Source organism: Triplophysa rosa, linkage group LG14 (genome assembly GCF_024868665.1).
Source record: "Triplophysa rosa linkage group LG14, Trosa_1v2, whole genome shotgun sequence".
In the NCBI taxonomy this organism is placed as follows: Eukaryota; Metazoa; Chordata; class Actinopteri; order Cypriniformes; family Nemacheilidae; genus Triplophysa; species Triplophysa rosa.
The window spans coordinates 1615449-1635452 of NC_079903.1; the positions used below are offsets into that span (position 1 = coordinate 1615449).

Sequence of the window (20004 nt, forward strand, 5' to 3'; positions counted from 1 at the left end):
TTGGGGTGAACTGTCACTTTAACGTGATGATGTGTTGTGTGCTCTTGCTGTAGTTCCTCCCCCCTTGCCTGCCTCCAGCAGCTCGTTTTCTGGAAATAATCGTACAGCTGTATCTCTCTTATATAAATGTGATCAAACTAAACACTCTTTGAAGATATGATGTATGCAATACTACTGTATAGGTATTCAAGATTAATATGAGATAGGCAGAAACTGTGTGTGTTACCCCATCTTTAACTAAACACTTAACTCCTCCCGTTAGCTTTAGCTGTTTTTAACACACAGGAACACTTCCATCTTTCAACTGCCGGTCTTCAATAGAAATGTTAAATGGACTTAACCGTTTATGTGTTATGAGTTTGCTTACATTGTGTTTGTAATTTGGATGTAAATCAGAATGCACACAACTGTATATATGCAGTTTTTCATAAAATGTTTCCCCAAACATCACAATTATTATCAGACGAGACCATGTGAAAGGTCTCTGCTGGCGAGTGTTGGAAGTGCAAGGACGACACTCAGATCTGTGGCCTTAAGAACAGCTTTGCATTCTTTTTTCAGTAACTATATGAGGAGCTATGCAAACATGAAAAATCTTGGAAAATCTAAAGTAAAAACTTTTTCCCTTTCACGTTTTCAAGGCATTGCCATGGCAGAATCTTCATGTAATGGTGTGACAGTCTTCTCTCTAATACATCTGTGTAGTCAGCAGTGCAGACACGAGCTGAGACCCTGTTACCCGAGACCTGTTCTTCCACAGACTGAAAATAAACCTCATTAAATCAATAGTGTGTCATGAAGTCATAGATGACATTGAGAACAACTCCAACCAGTTTAAACGGCTCTCTATGACTAGCAGGAAGAAGTCTTGTTCAATCAATATGGATTGTGTGCCATGGATGCTCCGGACATTCTGTCTGATCCTGACCGGAGATTTACAACAGTAGGACGAGAAATGATCCAACTTCAAAATGATAAAAATGATTGATAGTGTGTGATATTGTCTAGTGAAAGTCTGATATCACGACAGCCCTAGTTACTACTAAGGTATAAGTATAAAATCTGCTGATATAAAACAAAAACTATGGAACTAAATTGTTTAATAAACAAAAAAATTGAAACATTTAAATCAACACACAAATAAACTGATTTATTTTAATTTTGAGATATTGAGCTTCAAAATCCCAAAATCCCAAAATCACATAATGTAAATAAACTGTCGCAGAATAAGATTATGTGAATAAATCAGTTTGGGCAAAAATGTCAGATACAGGCTTATAATTCCAAGGTGACGACCTCTATTGTTACTCTGATCTGACTCTAATAGTCAGTATCAACACTGTTTCATACCAATACAACTGGCACCGTGTAGCTTTTTGCTTTGAAAGATGTGAGCATGCTTAAAAAGAGCCATACTTCTCATCATGGTACTGTAGGTTTTGTTTACAGTTACATGAGACACAGAATGAATGAGTGTGTTAAACAGCACATGAGCAAGAGTTCCTTTACAGCATTCTGAATCCTGACTTGCTGATGAAAAATAAACAGAAACGTCAACAATTATGCTTATACTATGTTACAACTATTCACAATGGTTTGAATGGTCCACTGTAACATTATTATCACGACAAACTGTCTGTTTGCAATAATCATTTCTACATCGGTGCAGCTACATCTACCAGAGGTTGACAGAACTCTCAAGGATTTGTAGTTTTTATCAGAATGTTTTTACTTCACTGCATTTTCAATCCATACATCATACTTCCTGCTCCACTATCATCAATATCATACCACTATCATAAATTCTATCATCCGAACTTTTTGCCAAGAAAACCGGTAAGTGTGGAGGATATATACTATGCTTTACCTTTACATTTACAGTAAATTGTAATGCATGTAAATTCATCAAACATGTTACAGTATTCTTACAGTATGATCTTTACTTTACTTTGTCAATACAGTATACTCTGTTCTATGCTTAGAATTGACAGAAAACCCCGTAGTGGTGGTCGTGTGTTGACCGCCAGCAGGAGTGGGCAGTGGTGGAAACGGCGAGAGTCAGGAATGATACACGGCTGTCAGAAATAAAGCAGGCTATTGAGGAGGATAATGACACCTTTGCCAATGTGGCATCCATCAGCCTACCAACAATAGGTCGCATTTTGAAGAGGCACCAGGTATCAATGAAGCACATTTACCTGGTGCCTTTTGAGAGAAACAATGACCGGGTAAAACAACTGAGGGCTGAGTATGTTCAGGTACAGCACTATACAGTATATTTGTCACGGAGGGGTGGAATGGAAGAACCCAAATGCAGGCAACGGCAGTGAAGGGGTTAACAAATGACTTTATTTACAAAGACACACAAAACAAAAACCCACGAGGGGGTATAAAACAGGAACTAAACTAAGAAACAAACAGAAAACAAAAGACTTCCCACGAGGGGGCAAAACAAAAGCAAGAACAGTAAACAAACAAAACTAAAGAACACTAAAACAACTTACTTAACAAAACAGGGTCACGGACAGGACAAGGCAAGGCTGAGACGCTGAGAAACACCAAACATGGTACACGCACAGAACGCAAACACAACGTAATACACGAGCACAGGACAAAGAAACAAGAGGGTATATATAGGGAAGACAAACGAGGGATAATTACATGGGGCAGGTGAGGGACATTAAACACTCAGGGAAAGATCACAAGGAAACGAGAGGAGCGGGCCAATGACGAGACACGAGAAAACACATGAAAGGAATAAACAAACCACTCATGGTCTTCTCACATACAACCTAAGGACTCTGCCCCGATCCCACCACACGACTAGAATTTCATAAACAAGACGGTGGGACCGTGACAATATTGTATTACTGATTCTCTTTGATGCATCGCCTACTTCATATGTATATTGGAACAAAACTGTAAAAAGAATTAACAGGAATATATTTTTTAGCAGCTGATGGCGCTTGATGCTGATGTGAACCATCACAAGTACATCTTTGTTGATGAAGCGGGCTTTAACCTGGCCAAAACTCGTCGCCGTCGATAGAACATCATTGGCCAACGGGCCACTGTCCAAGTGCCTGGACAACGTGGTGTAAACATCTCCATGTGCACAGCTATCTCTGAAGATGGTGTCATAGGACGTAGGCCATTACTTGGCTCCTATAACGCTGCACATCTCATTGAGTTTCTCAATGAAATTGAGCCGGGCTGTCAAGGTGAAGGGGTCACCTATGTAATTGTGTGGGACAATGTCAGGTTCCACCATGCAGAGGTTGTTCAAGCATGGTTTCAGGCCCATCCCAGATTCATGACCCTCTACCTGCCTCCATATTCTCCTTTTCTAAACCCTATTGAGGAATTTTTCTCAGCATGGAGGTGGAAGGTCTATGATCACCAACCCCTTGAGCGCGCAACCCTCCTTCAGGCCATGGATGAGGCATGTGATGACATTACTGTTTTTAAATCCAGTCTCAAAACTCACTTTTATACTTTGGCTTTTAAATCATTATGACAACTGTCTTTTGTACTTGTTCGGCGTTTATGTCTGTATGTTATGTGTTATCTGTTTTTATTTTCATCATGCTTGTACAGCACTTTGGAAAACAATTGCTGTTTTATAAAAGTGCTTTATAAATAAAATTTGATTTGATTTGATTTGATTTGTTTTGGTGACAACAGTGTAGACCAATGTCAACCATGGATCTTGTGTTTGAAACAGTGACTATGTGGACTGAAAATATGTGCAACTGAATAAAAGCATTACATCAGGTTTTGAAAGAATGACAAGCTGTGTTACAAGTGTGATCAGTTTGCATTTTTGTACTAAGAGTTTTGAAAAAGTACACCTTACTTACAGTTTATTACAATCACTTTGGCACTAATTTCAGAACCTTGACGCCATTTTTCAAAACTCTAGACACAAAACTCACAACCAATGATCAAAATGCACATTTTTCAAAACCCTAACACTTTTTTCAATTGCTTGGATACAATACACATAAAACTAAGGTCATTTGTTCATTTAACAAAAATCACCTGTTCAATATGACACAACTTAACATCAAAGTACTACTATTTCAAAAGGCAAATCACACATTACATTTCAGATGAGTGTCTATTCATTTCATTACAATCAACTATCAATTGATACAACGACTCAAAATGATAAGTAGCTGTTGCATTACTCTTAATGCATAGTTGCATGGAAACAGACAAACATTATTCCATGTTTAGATCATGAAAGTTTCAAGAGATTCATTGTCACCAATTAGCGTGGAGCATGAACCAATTACACTACATTATCCATGGATGTAATATTTCATCATCATTCTTTATGTATCAGACACTGTTTCTATGGTCCCATGTACCACCTTTTCAGACTATTTACAGTATTGACAGTACTGCACTGTATGGATGCAGGCCCTTGTAATTGCTTGTCAAATTCTGCCAACTCGTTACTGATGATTGAGTTCACATTGTGGAACGAGTATATAAAAAAATGATTGTGCAACAACATAGCGATACGTAACATGGAGCCGGCAGGTGATCCAGGTCACAATAGAGGTCAAGCAGTGGTGGGAGGAAGATGTGTTGGTCAAAGGAATGGCAGGGGACAAGCACCCCTTCTGAGAGGTGGTCGTGGGCCTCGTTTGAGAATCAGAATCAGAAGAGCTTTATTGTCAAGTGTGCTTGCACACACAAGGAATTTTCTTTGGCGTTGGAAGCTTCTAGTACAGACATTCAACACAATGACAATACAATATAATATGATTTACAGTCTAAAAGATTCTAAAATATGCATATATAAAATAAAGACTATTTTACAGAAAATGGGGGATAATAACATATAAGAGACATTGTACAAGTAGTATATAGTAGAATATACATATTAACAGATTGTATGTACACTTGTGCAAATGGATAATGTAGTAAGTAGAGGTAGTGTTATATACATGTATATATAAAATGTAGATATAATAAGGCACTATAGTGCACACTATAGGAGTAGTGGAAGTGGAATATTGCTCTTAAGGAGCAGTTATCTGTTTAGGAGGGAGATTGCCTGGGGGAAGAAGCTGCTTCTGTGTCTGGAAGTCCTGGTGTTTGGTACTCTAAAGCGCCGGCCAGAGGGCAACAGTTCAAAAAGTTTGTGTGCTGGGTGTCAATGATGATTTTTCTTGCCCTGTTTTTCACTCGTACAGGTCCTGAAGTGTGGGCAGAGGAGCACCAATAATCTTCTCAGCACTACGAACTGTCCGTTGTAGTCTTCGTAGGTCTGATTTGGTGGCCGAGCCATACCAAACAGTAATTGAAGTGCACAGAACAGATTCGATGACGAGGTGTGGGGGAGCGTGGTAGAGGACAAGGCCATGGACCAAAACAGCGGCAGCAACAGCAAAGAGTGTCCAATGAAATCCTAGCAATAGTTGTAGACCATGTCATAAATCATGGGATGACTGACTGGGCGGCTACAATGATACAACCAAACCTCAGAAGGTCAACCGTGGCCTCAATAATCAGAACTTTCCGCAATGAGATCCGGTAAGTTGTCAGCATGCACTAAACATTATGCTACTCTCAATTGTCAAATGACCGCATACCAATGTTTATCACAGAGTAGGTGATGTGACCAAGTGTCTTCTTACTGTAATGTTCCCTGTAGAATTGAGACTATGCCAAATAGGGTAGGCAGAGGCAAAATTCTGACTGACCAACAAGAGCAGGCTGTGGTCCATTTGGTTCGGGTCAGAAATGATATTCGCCTTACAGAAATTCGCCAGCATATCTTGAACAATGAAGACATGTTTAACAATGTGGAATCCATAAGTTTGCCGACTATTGCACGCATGCTGAAAAGGCACCAGGTGTCTTTAAAACAACTATACCGTGTGCCTTTTGAAAGAAATGCAAATGAGGACTGAGTATGTTCAGGTATGTTCAGTTTCAAGATGGCTGATGTAAATTTCCCTAAAAACTCTACATTGTACAGTAATCAGTAAATCTCTTTCCAAAATGTATTTTTAGAGGGTGATGGAGCTGGATGCTGATCACAACCATCACAAATTCATATATTTGGATGAGGCAGGCTTTAACCTGGCCAAGACAAGGAGGAGAGGTAGGAATTTCATTGGCCAGCAGGCAACCATCCAAGTACCTGGACAACGTGGGACCAACATTACCATGTGTGCGGCTATATCAGAAGATGGTGTGGTGGGACGCAGACCTCGTATTGGATCATATAATGCAGCTCTCCTTGTGACCTTCCTTGATGAGCTTGATCAGGTCTGTAGAGCTGATGGCTTGACCTATGTCATTGTGTGGGATAATGTCAGGTTCCACCATGCTCATATGGTGCAAGCATGGTTTCAGGTCCATGCACAATTTACCACCCTGTATTTACCCCCATACTCTCCTTTCCTTAACCCGATTGAGGAATTTTTCTCCACATGGAGATGGAAGGTCTATGATAAGCGCCCTCATGAACAAGTCACTGTTCTCCAGGCCATGGATGACGCATGCAATGACATCATGGCAGACCAGTGTCAGGCCTGGATTCACCATGCCCGAAGGTTTTTTTCAAGATGTTTGGCTAATGAAGACATCCATTGTGATGTAGATGAGAACCTGTGGCCAAATCCACAAGACCGAGTTGATGAAAATTTAGAAGTACAGCAATCACTCCTATGTTTTGCTTTTTACAGTACAAGCAAGCAAGTTGAGGAACACTGCATTTGATGTTTTACAGTACTGTCTTTTCTTTTCTATTTCGTAGCTAATTATTTGATTCAAATAAACCTATGTTGTGATTGTACTGTATTGTTTTTCATTAGTATATTTCAAATTTCAAATCAAATCAAATTTTATTTATAAAGCACTTTTATAAAACAGCAATTGTTTTCCAAAGTGCTGTACAAGCATGATGAAAATAAGAACAGATAACACATAATGTACAGACATAAACGTCAAACAAGTACAAAAAGACAGTTCTTATACTGATTTAAAAGCCAAAGTATAAAAGTGAGTTTTGAGACTGGATTTAAAAACAGTAAGTGATTGGGCCTGCCTGATATACTGTATAGAGGTAGTGTTCCAAAGTTTTGGAGCTGTGACAGCAAAGGCCCGGTCACCCCTGCTTTTTAGCCTTGTTCGAGGTACAACCAAAAGTAATTGGTCAGCAGATCTAAGTGCTCTCACTGGGTTATGTAGGATAATTAAATCAGATTTTCTTCAATGATTCCACTGTGTCTGTAGTATTCTCTCTACTACTGCAGTATTTTTACAGGGATGTATTTACATGTAGTACCTTAATGAAACATGTATCACCTATTTTGTACTTCATTATTTAATGATTGTACGAACAATGACACAGTGGAACTATCGGTTACTTGTGTGTGGGTGATCTACATTAACGTTTCAATGGTATTTCACAATAAATTTGTTTTTTGAACCAATGATTGTGCAAGCGCAAGATTTCTTTAAAGATATGAATGCACAATGCAGTGTTTTGAACATTGGACAGCCTGTGTTACAAGTGATGACCGTTTTGAGTTTTGTAACTAGAGTTTTGAAAAATTCAAAAATTCTGAAATTAGTGCCAAAGTGTTTGTAAAAAACTGTAAATGAATGTATGTGTACCGTGACATTTGATATGTAAGTACTGTGAGACTCTAAATATCAGATACAACTCCTTATTCATTCACACACTACATACAGTACATGTGAGTGCTTCAATGTATAGTTCAATAAACTCTACTGTAGTTCGCCTGTGTTTGTTTGTGCGTGTGTGTGTGGACATGTTTTTTGAGGTCCTCATGGGCACAAAAGCTTATAAATTGTACAGAACAATATTTTTTAAATGTTTTTAAAGTGTTCTATGATCTTTAGGTTTAGGGGTTGGGTTAGGGGTAGGGGATAAAATATACAGTTTGTACAGTATAAAAAACATTACGCCTATGGACTGTCCCCACGGAGATAATAAAACATACATGTGTGCGTGTGTGTGTGTTCATGTGTTCATGTGTGTGTGTGTTAGGTTATGTTATGGGTTGGGGGTAATTATGTTTCTTTGACCGTAATCCAGAAAGATGTCTTCACATAAAATCACACGGATATTTCACAGCACAATGACACTGATTACAAGCATTCAGCCATCATCATCATCATCATCATCATTCAACACATTACCAGAGGCTGCAGGTCCGGATGGGTTAGTATGTATCCGTTGTTGGTGATGGCAAAAGCGTATCCGTGGATTCCCAGCTGTGAACACACACGCACAGAGAGAGAGAGAGCTGTGATGATAATCAGAGATAATGTCAGATATAGAGTGTGTGGCACTCCATAAGTCCCTGCTTAAATGAACACAGATTTACACAAATGTATTTACACATTCTTGATGTTTTTGTGGGCGATTCATCAGTGCATGTTTTTAAAACAAACTGTTTGTCTTGATCATTTTTCAGCGCTCCACCTCTGTTTCAGGTCACATCATTTTAAACTTGTCTGTCTGAATATCCATAATTACTCTTGTACTACACATCACATCACATCACAACATAACAAACAACCAACAATATAAATCCGTACAGTCTTCCTCTCAGATTCCTCAAAACGATTGTAGAATTCTCTCAATGATCAGTTTTTATAAAAGCACGGAGACACTGCTTTAAAACACAAGCTGATCTAACAGATTACAGGGGACTGAGAGATGTTGTGCTTGTGTACCTTGTATTTTGGGATGGCCTTCAGTATTTCAGACACTGGCACGTCTGTGCCCACCACTCCAAGAAGAATGCCCTTGTTTCTCTACAAGCAATCAACATGTCAACATGTTAGACACAAAAACAATCTGTGGTATTGATCATTCTATTGTTTTATGGGTTGTTCAGAAAGCCATTCTTATATACAGTATACAATCATAAACACATCCGTCACTTACGGTCTCGTTTTTGGTGCTGAACACAGGCATGGCCACTGTTGTCATGAGGACGGGACCCTGCCTGCCCTGCAGCTGCGCACATGCATGAGAGAGAGAGAGAACGTGAATGCACACATGCCAATAGATACTATGATAAGATCTGTACAAATGAAACTTAATGGTTGTACAGTACAGTGTGATGAAATAAAGCAGGAGTGATGATGTGACGTTCTGATGATCCGTCTACAGCATCAACACACCCCTGCCCTGAGATGCCGTTCTATTCTGACCTCTTACTCAGTTTAAGACATACTTTCCCTGATGGTTATTCTTTTCCAACCAGAAAATAACGTTCCAAGAACGTTGCAGGTTTTTTTTTTAAATAACCTAAAAATAACATCAAAAAACAAGTTCAAATGGGTTTGTCGATCATTTCAGTCAGGTGATCGCAGTGAGTGTACGTACACAACACAAAACAAAACAAAACAAAACAAAACACAATGACTTTATACAACATCAATAATCTGTACTAGGAACACTTAACATCCCAATGTCATTAATGAACATATGATCATGATACAGTTCATAAAATCATACACTTTTACCTTCTGAGTCTGTGGACGCTATAAAAACAAAACACAAACTGTGAGCAAACGTGTGTGTGTGTGTGTGTGTGTGTGTGTGTCAGTTCACATAACCTTATATTACATCTGACCCATCCATTTTTTTCAAGGCATAATCATACTGGACCAATGTTAATCATCTTTTTTTGTAGTTTGGTTTAAGAGAATTTCATATCATTTTTGATAGTCTGAATTTTCCAATCTCAATTTCAGTAAAACATGTACTTAAACACACTATGTGACTTTTACCCTACATTGCCTTGTTTTCCCCTTCACAAGATGTCATAAATGAAGGAACATCATACGCATAGCTGCAGGAAGCATCGAGCGTAAGAAAAACTGAAACAGTGTCAAATCATGGGACATGGAAATCAACAGGTCCTAATCCAACTCTCGCATTTATTTACAATAAAATTGATTTAAGACTTTATAAAGTTTAGGGTGAGGTTAGGGGTGTAGGGCTTTAATATCTCAATAAATTGCCATCATTTTAATAATTTTTTAAATATAATGATTTACACTCTGTTATTATTGCATAATGTTTAATGCACAACAATACTGAGGTGCAAATAGGAACGCTAGCTGCCACTATTTATAAGTATCAATAGCATCGAACTACTATTTCTACTTAATCCAAAGAAAATACAGATATTTTCGGTTAGTGTAAAAGGCATTGCTGCCTTGTGCGGGCTATTTGTACACTGTGTAAATAGACACTCCATAAATGAAAATGTTTTATCAAAAATAAATATAATACATTTTATTAATGTGTCTATTCGCTAATATCCATTGAAAACATTAATAACGTTACTGTTACAATGACAACGGAAGTGTCTCATGACGTCACGGCGTTAGTGAAGGTCAAGTGTCACAAGCGCTCTTGTCCAAATGCTGCAAAAACGAATTTCAAACTTTTTATACTGAACATTAATGTCCTCATGCAGGATTTCAGCATCGTCAACCCAGATAAAGGCCGCTTTCAGAGTTTTGCATGTAGGCCAGCAGTAATGTAAGACAGTTATTTCCTGATTTGGTTTTATGCTGTATCCTATAATCACACCGGCATCCTTCTTTATTCTCGGCAGCAACACGTGTTTGCCTCCGTTATTTATTACCATTAGACTCAAGCAGCTCGCACATGGCACAGTCATAACTTCTGCCCTGGCAACGAAATAAAATCACAGCACCCCCTGCTCAAAATACGTTCCCGCGGCCATGATCATACGGTTACTTTGGCTTATTTGCTAATGAGTTTTATTACACGGCTGGTTGAAATGCTTGATTCTGATGGGCCAGTCGCAACATTTGCAGGTTCGTTATTCCCAGATAACAACCTCTCAAAACTAATAACACACGCTAACCCAGATGCAGTAAATCATTTTGACAGTTTTTTTTTGACAGATTAAATATAAATATGTGGTTTAATAACATATATGACATTCCCTTTCTGTCGGTCTCTCGACGTTGTGTCGAACCGACAGATGGGGTTCGTCCCTGAGAACCAATCGCTTCCGACTTCTTAGAAGAGGCCAATGAAAATTGGCGAATGAAATTTGCATGCCGGACTCCGCCCCCGGATATCCGGGTATAAAAGGGAGACGGCGTGCCTCATTCATTCACCTTTTGTTCTTCGGAGTCTTCGCTTTTGATCAACAGACTTCGCTACAAGACTGCCGGCTCTACGACGTGGTGCAGTGGACTGTCCCTTCCTGCAGCGACTTCCCCTGGGCGTCTCGGCGGTTCCAGAAGTGTTCGAGTTTTTTTCTCTAAAAGAGCAAATTTCTCCAGCGTGGCATGTCTGCTGTTCTCGTGGGTGCAACACACTCATCGAGGAGGGGGACGGACACGATGTCTGCTTCCAGTACGCTGGGGCAGATGTTGTGGATACGTCCTGCCCGCACTGCGCTGCTATGAGGTGATATGAGGATTATTGTGAGTGCTAATCCGTCAGCCACTGGCTCGCGGACCGTTCGCACCTCGTCTTGCTCGTCTGACCATTCCCCATGAGACGGTCCGCCGTCTTATTCCTCAATCACGTATCGGACACGGTACGTGTTGATGAGATGTCTTTTGCAGCATCGGAGGGTGACTTACTGGCATCAGACTCCGACGATTCCTTGAAGCTCCCTCCCTCGGGGTGTCGAGATCAGGAAGAAGTGGACGTCGAAATGTCAGCCATGCTTTCCCGGGCCGCCGGCATTGGGTTGCGGTGCACCGCACTGCCTCTCCCAACGCTCGCAGCTGGATACACGGTACATCAGGCTTGAGAGCGGCTCCAAGCCGCACTCGCCCCCAGTGCCATGTTCCCCCGGAAGTGCATGAGGAACCTAGTACGACCTCGAACGCCCCCTTCGGCGCATACACGTCAACTAGTTCCATCACCCTTTCTTCCCTCGATGGTGGGGCAGCTAGAGGATACGTCGATGTCCCCCAGGGGCTCGACCTAGACTCCCGTCCAAAGCACGTAGGCTTTTCGGCATCTGAGGTGTCGAGAGCTTACTCTGCTGCGGGCCAAGCTGTCCCCTCTCTCCACGTTATTGCCTTCCTGCAGGCCAATGCGCGGAGAGAGCTCCACGAGGGTAAGACCGACCCAGCACTTATGCAGGAATTCTGCGGCTTCACTGCGGCTTCACTTCACCGCCCTCTGGCCGCCGAGATTCCGTGCACCGTCTGCTTCCCAGCAGCCCTGGTTCTCTTCGAGACATCAAAGAGGAGACCACCACCCCGTCAGCAGCCGCAGCGAAAGCCAAAGCGGCCCTCATGGGAAGACCGCAGGGAGATCGAGAATACCTTCGGGCCCGACCCCAGCCATTCCATTGCTGGTGGTCGATCCGGGACGGTTCCTGCCCCGTCCCAACAGCCCACTTCTAAGAGTTTTCTCTCTCTCTGGGTGTTTATCACAGCCGCTCTCACCCTCTACATGACGGTGTTCGGCAACTCGATTTTGCGTCATGGCGAGACCCAATGTTGAGGATAATCAGCAGCCTAAGCACTCTCAATCGACGGTGCATTGTGCCACATCATCGTCTGGGTATTATCACAGCCGCTCTCACCCTCTACACGACGGTGTTCGGCAACTCGACGTTGCGGCAAGACCCAATGTCGAGGATAATCATCAGACATCATCGCCAGGCAGGTAAAACTGCAGAGCCGATTTCCTCTACGGGGGTCCCCCCCACGGTGAGGGATCCGCACTGCCAGCCATCGAACCACCCCTGGGAGGTCGATGAAGCAGAACGTACCCCTAGCCTCCCTGTCGGTCCCTGGGAGCCTGAAAAGAGCTTCCCAAACCGTCACGGTGACTACGGGATACGGTCCGTCTCGGCTACGCGATCCAACTCCCCGGACGCCCGCCCAAGTTTCGGGGCATCCTCTTAACCTCAGCAGAGACAGGGATGCCCCGTGCTTCGGGCCGAGGTCACCACCCCTCTGGTGAGGAAGCGATCGTGCTCGTCCCTCTAGCCGAGATGTTCAACGGGTTTTACAGCCCGTACTTCATCGTCCCCAAAAGAGCGGGGGTCGCTAGATCTGCGTACCCTGAACATGCACCTACTTAAGCTGCCCTTCAGGATGCTCACGCAGAAGCGCATCCTGGCATCTATCAGATGTCAAGATGGATTCATGGCAATTGACCTGAAGGACGCTTACTCTCATGTCTCAGTTCTCCCTCGTCATCGCCCATTCCTACGGTTCACTTTCGAGGGTCAGGCATATTAGTACAGAGTCCTCCCCTTCGGTCTGTCCCTGTCCCCACAAATCTTCACGAAGATCGTGGAAGCCGCCCTCACTCCCCTCAGGGAGAGAGGTGTGCGGGTACTAAACTATCTCGACGACTGGCTCATTTGACACACTTGTGAGATCTGTTATGTACACACAGGGACCTAGTGCTTCGGCACCTAGATCGATTGGGACCACAGGTCAACCGAAAAAGAGCAAGCTCTCCTCTGTGCGGAACATCCTCTTTTTTGGTATGGAACTCAACTCTGTCTCCATTACAGCTCGATTGCGCTCAGTCAGTGTTGAACTGCTTGGGTTCAAGCAGTCAGCGGGAAGAGGCTCCTGGGCACATGGCATCCTCGACGGTGGTGATACCCCTCGGGTTGATGCACATGAGACCGCTCCAACACTGGCTACAGAGTCGAGTTCCCTGGAGAGCGTGGCACACCGGCAGCAGGCGGATGGTGATTACGCTTTTCTGCGGACGCACCCTAACCCCTTGGTCTTCAATGACCTTTCTATGGACGGGGGTCCCTCTCGGGCAGGTCGAGACGCGTCAGTGTCGCAGACGCCTCCCTGCAGGGTTGGGGTGCCGTGTGCAATGGGCACGCAGTGTCGGGGCGATGGACGGGCCCCTGCCTGCGCAGGCATATCAAATTGCCTAGAGTTGTGGGATGTGCTACCCGCACTGAAGGGGTTACAACCTCTCGTGCAGAACAAGCACGTGCTGGTCCTGTCGGACAGCACAACTGCCATAGCGTTTTTAACCGCCAGGGTGGCGTTCGCTTACGGCAGCTAACACGACTCGCCCGACGCCTCCTCCTGTGGAGTCCGCAGGTGAGCAGATCCCTGCGAGCCACACATATCCCAGGCGACCTGAACCAGACAGCCGATGCGCTCTCTCGTCAGTTGACGCCTCGCGGAGAGTGGCGACTCCACCCCCGCGCAGTCCAGCTCATTGGGTACAGTTCGGGCGGGCTCAGGTAGACCTGTTCGCCTCCCTGGACACCACCCATTGCCCGCTAGGGTATTCCCGTCCGAGGCCCCCCTCGGCACGGATGCTCTAGCGCACAGCTGGCCGTGGGACAAGCGGAAGTACGCCTTCCCCCCAGTGAGCCTCATTGCACAGACCCTGTGCAAGGTCAGGGAAGAGGAGCATCAAGTGTACTAGTTGCGCCATACTGGCCCAACCGGACTTGGTTCTCGGAGCTAATGCTCTTGACGACAGCTCCCCCCTGGCCGATTCCCCTGACGAAGGACCTGCTTTCCCAGGGGAAGGGCACGTTATGGCATCACGGGCTAGACCTCTGGAACCTCCATGTCTGGCCCCTGGACGGAACGAGGAGATCCTGAGTGGCCTAACCCCTGCGGCGGTTAAGACCACTACTCAGGCTAGGGCCCTGGCCACTAGGCGACTATACGCCTCTAGTGGTGCCTCTTCTCATCCTGGTGCTCTTCTCGAAGAGAAGACCCGCGGAGTTGCTTGATCAAGTGGGTGCGGTCCTTCCAGAGACTCGAGAATAATCTCTCCCCTTCCACACTGAACGTGTATGTAGCCGCTGTTGCCGCTCATCACGACCCAGTTGCTGGTAGTCTCTAGGACAGCACAACCTGATCATTTGGTTCCTAAGGGGCGCGGGAAGGCTACCACCTCACCCACGCTCCGTACCCTCTTACGACCTTGATGCGGTCCTGGAGCCCCTCGGAGATGCCGCTCTTTCTCACTTCACGATGAAGACGGCTCTCGGGAGGACGCTCAAGAGGGTAGCGGACCTACAAGCATTCTCCGTGTCCACAGATTGCCTAGAACTCGGGCCCGGTTATTCTCACGCTATCCTGAGACCCCGGCCCGGCTACGTGCCCAAAGTTCCCACCACTCCCCCGAGACACCAGGTGGTGAACTTACAGGCGCTCCCCACCGGGGAGGAAGACCCAACCTCATCCGTGTTGTGTCCAGTACGCGCATTGCGCCTCTGCTTGGACCGCACGCAGAGCCACAGTAGCTCTGAGCAGCTCTTTGTCTGTTTTGGAGATCAGCAGGGAGGGCTGTCTCAAACAGAGATTGGCGCACTGGATCATGGACGCCGTCACTATGGCGTACCTGTCCTAAGATCGCCTACGCCCACTGGGTGAGAGCTCTCTCCACACGGAGTACAGCCTCCTCGTGGGCACTGGCTCGAGGCGCCTCTCTGGCAGACATCTGCAGAGCTGCGGGTTGGGCTACACCCATCACCTTCGCGAGGTCCTACAGCCTTCGCGTAAAACCGGTCGGCGAGTCTTGCGGGCATCAGGCAAGACCGGCGACCGGTAGGGTGTACGCCTATGACAGTACCTGACCCTAGGGGGTCAGCGTACTACTAGCCTCCCTTCTTCCCCCACTGGGTGAAGAACAGGCACTCCATCCATCACTAGCAAGCACCTCCTGTGGGCGGGCTGGGCAGAGCAGCCCTGCCCCTTAGGCCGGGTATCACCTGAGTTATTCGCAACATAGCTCTAACCGGACCTAGTGCTACCAGACGTTGCAACCCCCCAGCAGGGCGGTTCCGTCTGATGTATCCTCATGCTGGTTCCCACCTTGGTAACCCATGACCTCCTTAGGTGGACCTCCACCTCGCGGTTAACTCCTTCAGTCCGCACTTTCTTCCCATGAGTTCTCCCCCATCGGTGAGACCATGTTGGTATCTCCACTAGTCTCCTCCCTGCGGTAGGAAGTGGTCTCTGTAGCGCATCCCCCGCTTGAGGAAGTAGCGCTTACCCAGTGGCCTTACGGTTCCGGGAGGCTTCTCGCTGTTAGAGAAACAAGGCCGCCGCCTGTGAGGCCGAAGGTAGGGGCCTTCCCACCTTTCAAGAAAGCTCTGGGACCCCCTACCTACCCACTGGTAGGTTACAATTTCGCGGTAGCGTTCACGGCTGACACGCCCAGGCCAGTCACCGTCGCTTCGTTGAGATTGTGACAGGGCACAGTGTTATGGCGTTTTCCATTGGAACCCCATCTGTCGGTTCGACACAACGTCGAGAGACCGACAGAAAGGGAACGTCTCGGTTACGTTTGTAACCTCGGTTCCCTGATGGAGGGAACGAGACGTTGTGTCCTCTTGCCACAACACGTGCTGTCCTCTGCAGCAGTCGTGAGAGGTCTCAGGCTCCTCAGAACTAAGGTGAATGAATGAGGCAAGCCGTCTCCCTTTTATACCCGGATATCCGGGGGCGGAGTCCGCCATGCAAATTTCATTCGCCAATTTTCATTGGCCTTTTCTAAGAAGTCGGAAGCGATTGGTTCTCAGGGACGAACCCCATCTGTCGGTTCGACACAACGTCTCGTTCCCTCCATCAGGGAACCGAGGTTACAAACGTAACCGAGACGTTATATTAACAAATGATTAAACCAAATTGCCTGTTTGTGACATTTGAACGTCGTTTCTCGCGGAAGGTCTGCATTCAGTAAAAATGAGCTATTAAAATATTTCAAATTCACATTTCATGTCCAGTTTTTTCTCATGTGGCAAGTAGCCGTGTAACAAGCGGGATAATGTACAAGCAGCCGGCTGTTATGGTGAAATAAGCCCCTTCATTGTGATTATTTCTGTGATAACAATCGGGTGCTGGTACATTATCCCTTACTTGCCGAATGCTTTTAAAGCTTTGCAGCATATTGAAAAGTTGTTTTCATTTATTTGCTGACAAGGTTTTGAACAGATGCTGATGTTAGGTGACCTGCTGAATGTTAGCTTGTAGAAATTTGTGTTGGTTACAGTAATGAAGATTAAACTAATCAAACCAACCACAGTTACAGAACTCAAACAACTGCTTCCAAAGTCAAGAATGACTCACATTTCAAAGAAAAATACCACCAAATAGCCCTACAGGACAGGCTCACGGTTTTGAGCTTTATCTGTGTGACAGTACAGATGATGTTATTTCTCTTCATCACACACATGATCACTGTGACTCACTGTGTTGTCGATGTAAGCCTCCGTCCACACCATGTCATGTTCTTGATCGATGACTTTGGGTCGACTGAGCACGTGCAGATACTCCATCACATTCTCCTGCACGTCTGCCAGCGTGGAAATCTGCGTGAAATAACCTGCAGTAACAACACAAGTGACAGCTTTAATACACTCGTGCGTGTGCGTGTGTGTGTGTGTGGGAAGGGTAAACCCTACGGTAAGTCCCCACAAAGATGGCAATATCCAGAATCCTTGTCCTTGTGGGGACATTTTTTGGTCCCCATGAGGAAACAAGCTTATAAATCATACAGAATGAACTTTTGTGAAAATGTAAAAGAGCAGACAGTTGTGTGTGATTGTTAGGGTTAGGGAATATGATATACAGTTTGTACGGTATAAAAACCATTGTGTCTATGGAATGTCCCCATAAAACATGGAAACCCAACGTGTGTGTGTGTGTGTGTGTGTGTGTGTGTGTGTGTGTGTGTGTGTGTGTGTGTGTGTGTGTGCGTGTGTGTGCAGATGAGCAGATGAAAACACTACAGTAAATATTACAAAGCATCTGACAGATCAAATCTGTGACCTCATGCTCATCACAGCCAATCTCCAGACTTCATCAAACAGACAACATGACACATCAGAAGTGTGGATTTGGAGAGTTCGTGTTGTTCTGTGCATGACTGTGGATGTGATATGAAGTCAAACCTTTGTTAGCGCACGCCATCCATTTCAGATGATCAGCAAACGCAGACTCTCGTCCAATCAGGTAAGGGAATATACGCACCTGCAGCGACAGACTCGGGTTAACAGCGGACAACTGCTGACTTTCTGTTTAACCTTTTAGCTTTGAGAAAATAGTGGCTACCCAAACAACTGAAGGCATGTCGTAAAAAACAATTATATGTGGTGTGACATAAAATAATACTTGACCATAGTAATAACACAAGAAATGTAAACATATTTTAGTTGAAAGTTCAAAACAGTTCAAAACAGCACATACATTGAATTGTTTCAGGTGAATTACGATGTGTGTGTGTTTTTATAAAGACTTTTATTGGATAAAGTTGTGTTAAAAAAAGTAAAAAACAGATGAGACATAGGCACAGTCCATCTCGCACCCCACACACTTCCTCAAGTCAACTTTATTTATATAGCGCTTTTTACATTTTTCATTGTTACAAAGCAGCTGTACATGAAACACATTGACTATAAACAAAACATTAAAGTTATACAAGTTAAAACAAAAAAAGGTGAACCCACACAGAATACAGTCGCGCACACAGGTTCATACACACCCACAAACACGGAAACACAACTCCACACGCACAAAACACAAAATACACACACACGCACTGACACACGCAGGCCACAGCAGCCATGAGTCGCATTGGAGTGACGTCAACTCCCCCTTCGACTGATTGGCTAGAGGAGCAGCTGTCAATCTAGAACTAGTGGACCAATGGTGACGCTGAAGTCCGCCCTGAGCCCGACCTCATTTACAACCGCAACATTTGGAAGCGCAGAACTTATTCAAATTCAGTACGTACTGTCAAAGTATGCGATTTCGGACGCAGCCACTGTGTTTCTGTATTACTTGTCTCGTCTTAAATGTGATTAGCTTTACTCCTATGTTATCTTTGTAAAACACGACTTGGTGGCGCTCAAGAACAAATCGGTCTTGCCCGAGCACACATTGACGAAGAGGAAGCAAGATGAATTCTTCTGTGTGACAAGACCGCATAAAGTTGCGCAGTGCCACTTTGTGTACCGGGGTGTTTCTGTTTTTCAATAAGCGCCATCTATGTCAGGGATTGAGTTTGCACGTTTCCTCGGCTCATCGCCAGTGAAAATCGTTTGGGTATGAACGCCAAAAAAAGTCTCGAAAAATGCTGCCGATAAACGCGTACAATTTACGGCAAGGTCTGTACGTACATTTAGTCTTTAATATATATTTTATGTGTTGGATTGGATATCTCCACCTTGTGGCCTGTGGCTGCAGCGTTGCGTTACAGTAATGGCCAATGTATAGTTCACTTTTTATGAGTTTGCGAGTACAGTGCACGTGACTCAAATTTCGTCATCAGAATAGTATGCAACCTGTATAGTCAGAATAGTATCATGTATGCTTTGTTCGCGCAGATCGAACATGCGCATTGATTTTTTTTGCAGTAATTACTTTATCCACAAGGTGGCAACAGTGCCCTGGAGGCATTGATTCACAAGGCAGTCGAAGAAAAACTGCATTAACTATGGAACGCGTGCAAACTACAGCGACAATGGACTCAGTAAATAGGGGAATGTGGTCATTTCTTCTTCCAGTTACAGCAACCAAAGTCCTTCTCCTCCATTGTTTTTGTAGTTGTTCTTCTTCTGTTGTCAACTGCTCCTCAGGCTAGATGCTAATTGTCGCAACGCACATTCGTTGCATGCCTGCATTTGATGCGTAAGTGCCAAATGAAGTATTCTTTGGAAGGCTTTGTGTCAACGAGTGTGTGCGTATAAAACACGAATACTTTCCTTTCAACAGAATGTAAACTCTGAGCCAGGTTTACCAAGGCTTGAGTTCATGAGGTTGAAAGTTCAACTCAGAGTTTACCAGCAGCAGAATTCATGAATTCTTACCTTTCTGTCTGGCCAGTTGTATTTGGCAAAGACGTAATCATATGTGTCCACAGCTCCATCTGTCACTAACATGATGGCTTGACTGCATCCGCTGCCTCGGCCCGTCTCATTGAACTGAACACACGCAAACAGATCAGTCATAAGGTGGGATGAGATGAAAATAACACAG

The 20004-nt window shown here is 44.5% G+C and overlaps 1 protein-coding gene across 1 annotated transcript in view; it reads right to left on the minus strand.

Moving 5' to 3' along the window:
* Positions 1–19976, minus strand: part of LOC130565168 (voltage-dependent calcium channel subunit alpha-2/delta-3-like) — a 49121-nt gene extending 29145 nt beyond the window's left edge. The window contains exons 1-7 of the mRNA XM_057351751.1: positions 19836–19976; positions 17919–17997; positions 17217–17350; positions 9529–9546; positions 8945–9016; positions 8731–8811; positions 8191–8265 (exon numbers count right to left, since the gene is read on the minus strand). Coding sequence (XP_057207734.1) covers positions 8191–8265; positions 8731–8811; positions 8945–9016; positions 9529–9546; positions 17217–17350; positions 17919–17997; positions 19836–19976 — 600 coding nt within the window. The remainder of the gene's footprint in view (positions 1–8190; positions 8266–8730; positions 8812–8944; positions 9017–9528; positions 9547–17216; positions 17351–17918; positions 17998–19835) is intronic.
* Positions 19977–20004: the final 28 nt, after the last annotated feature.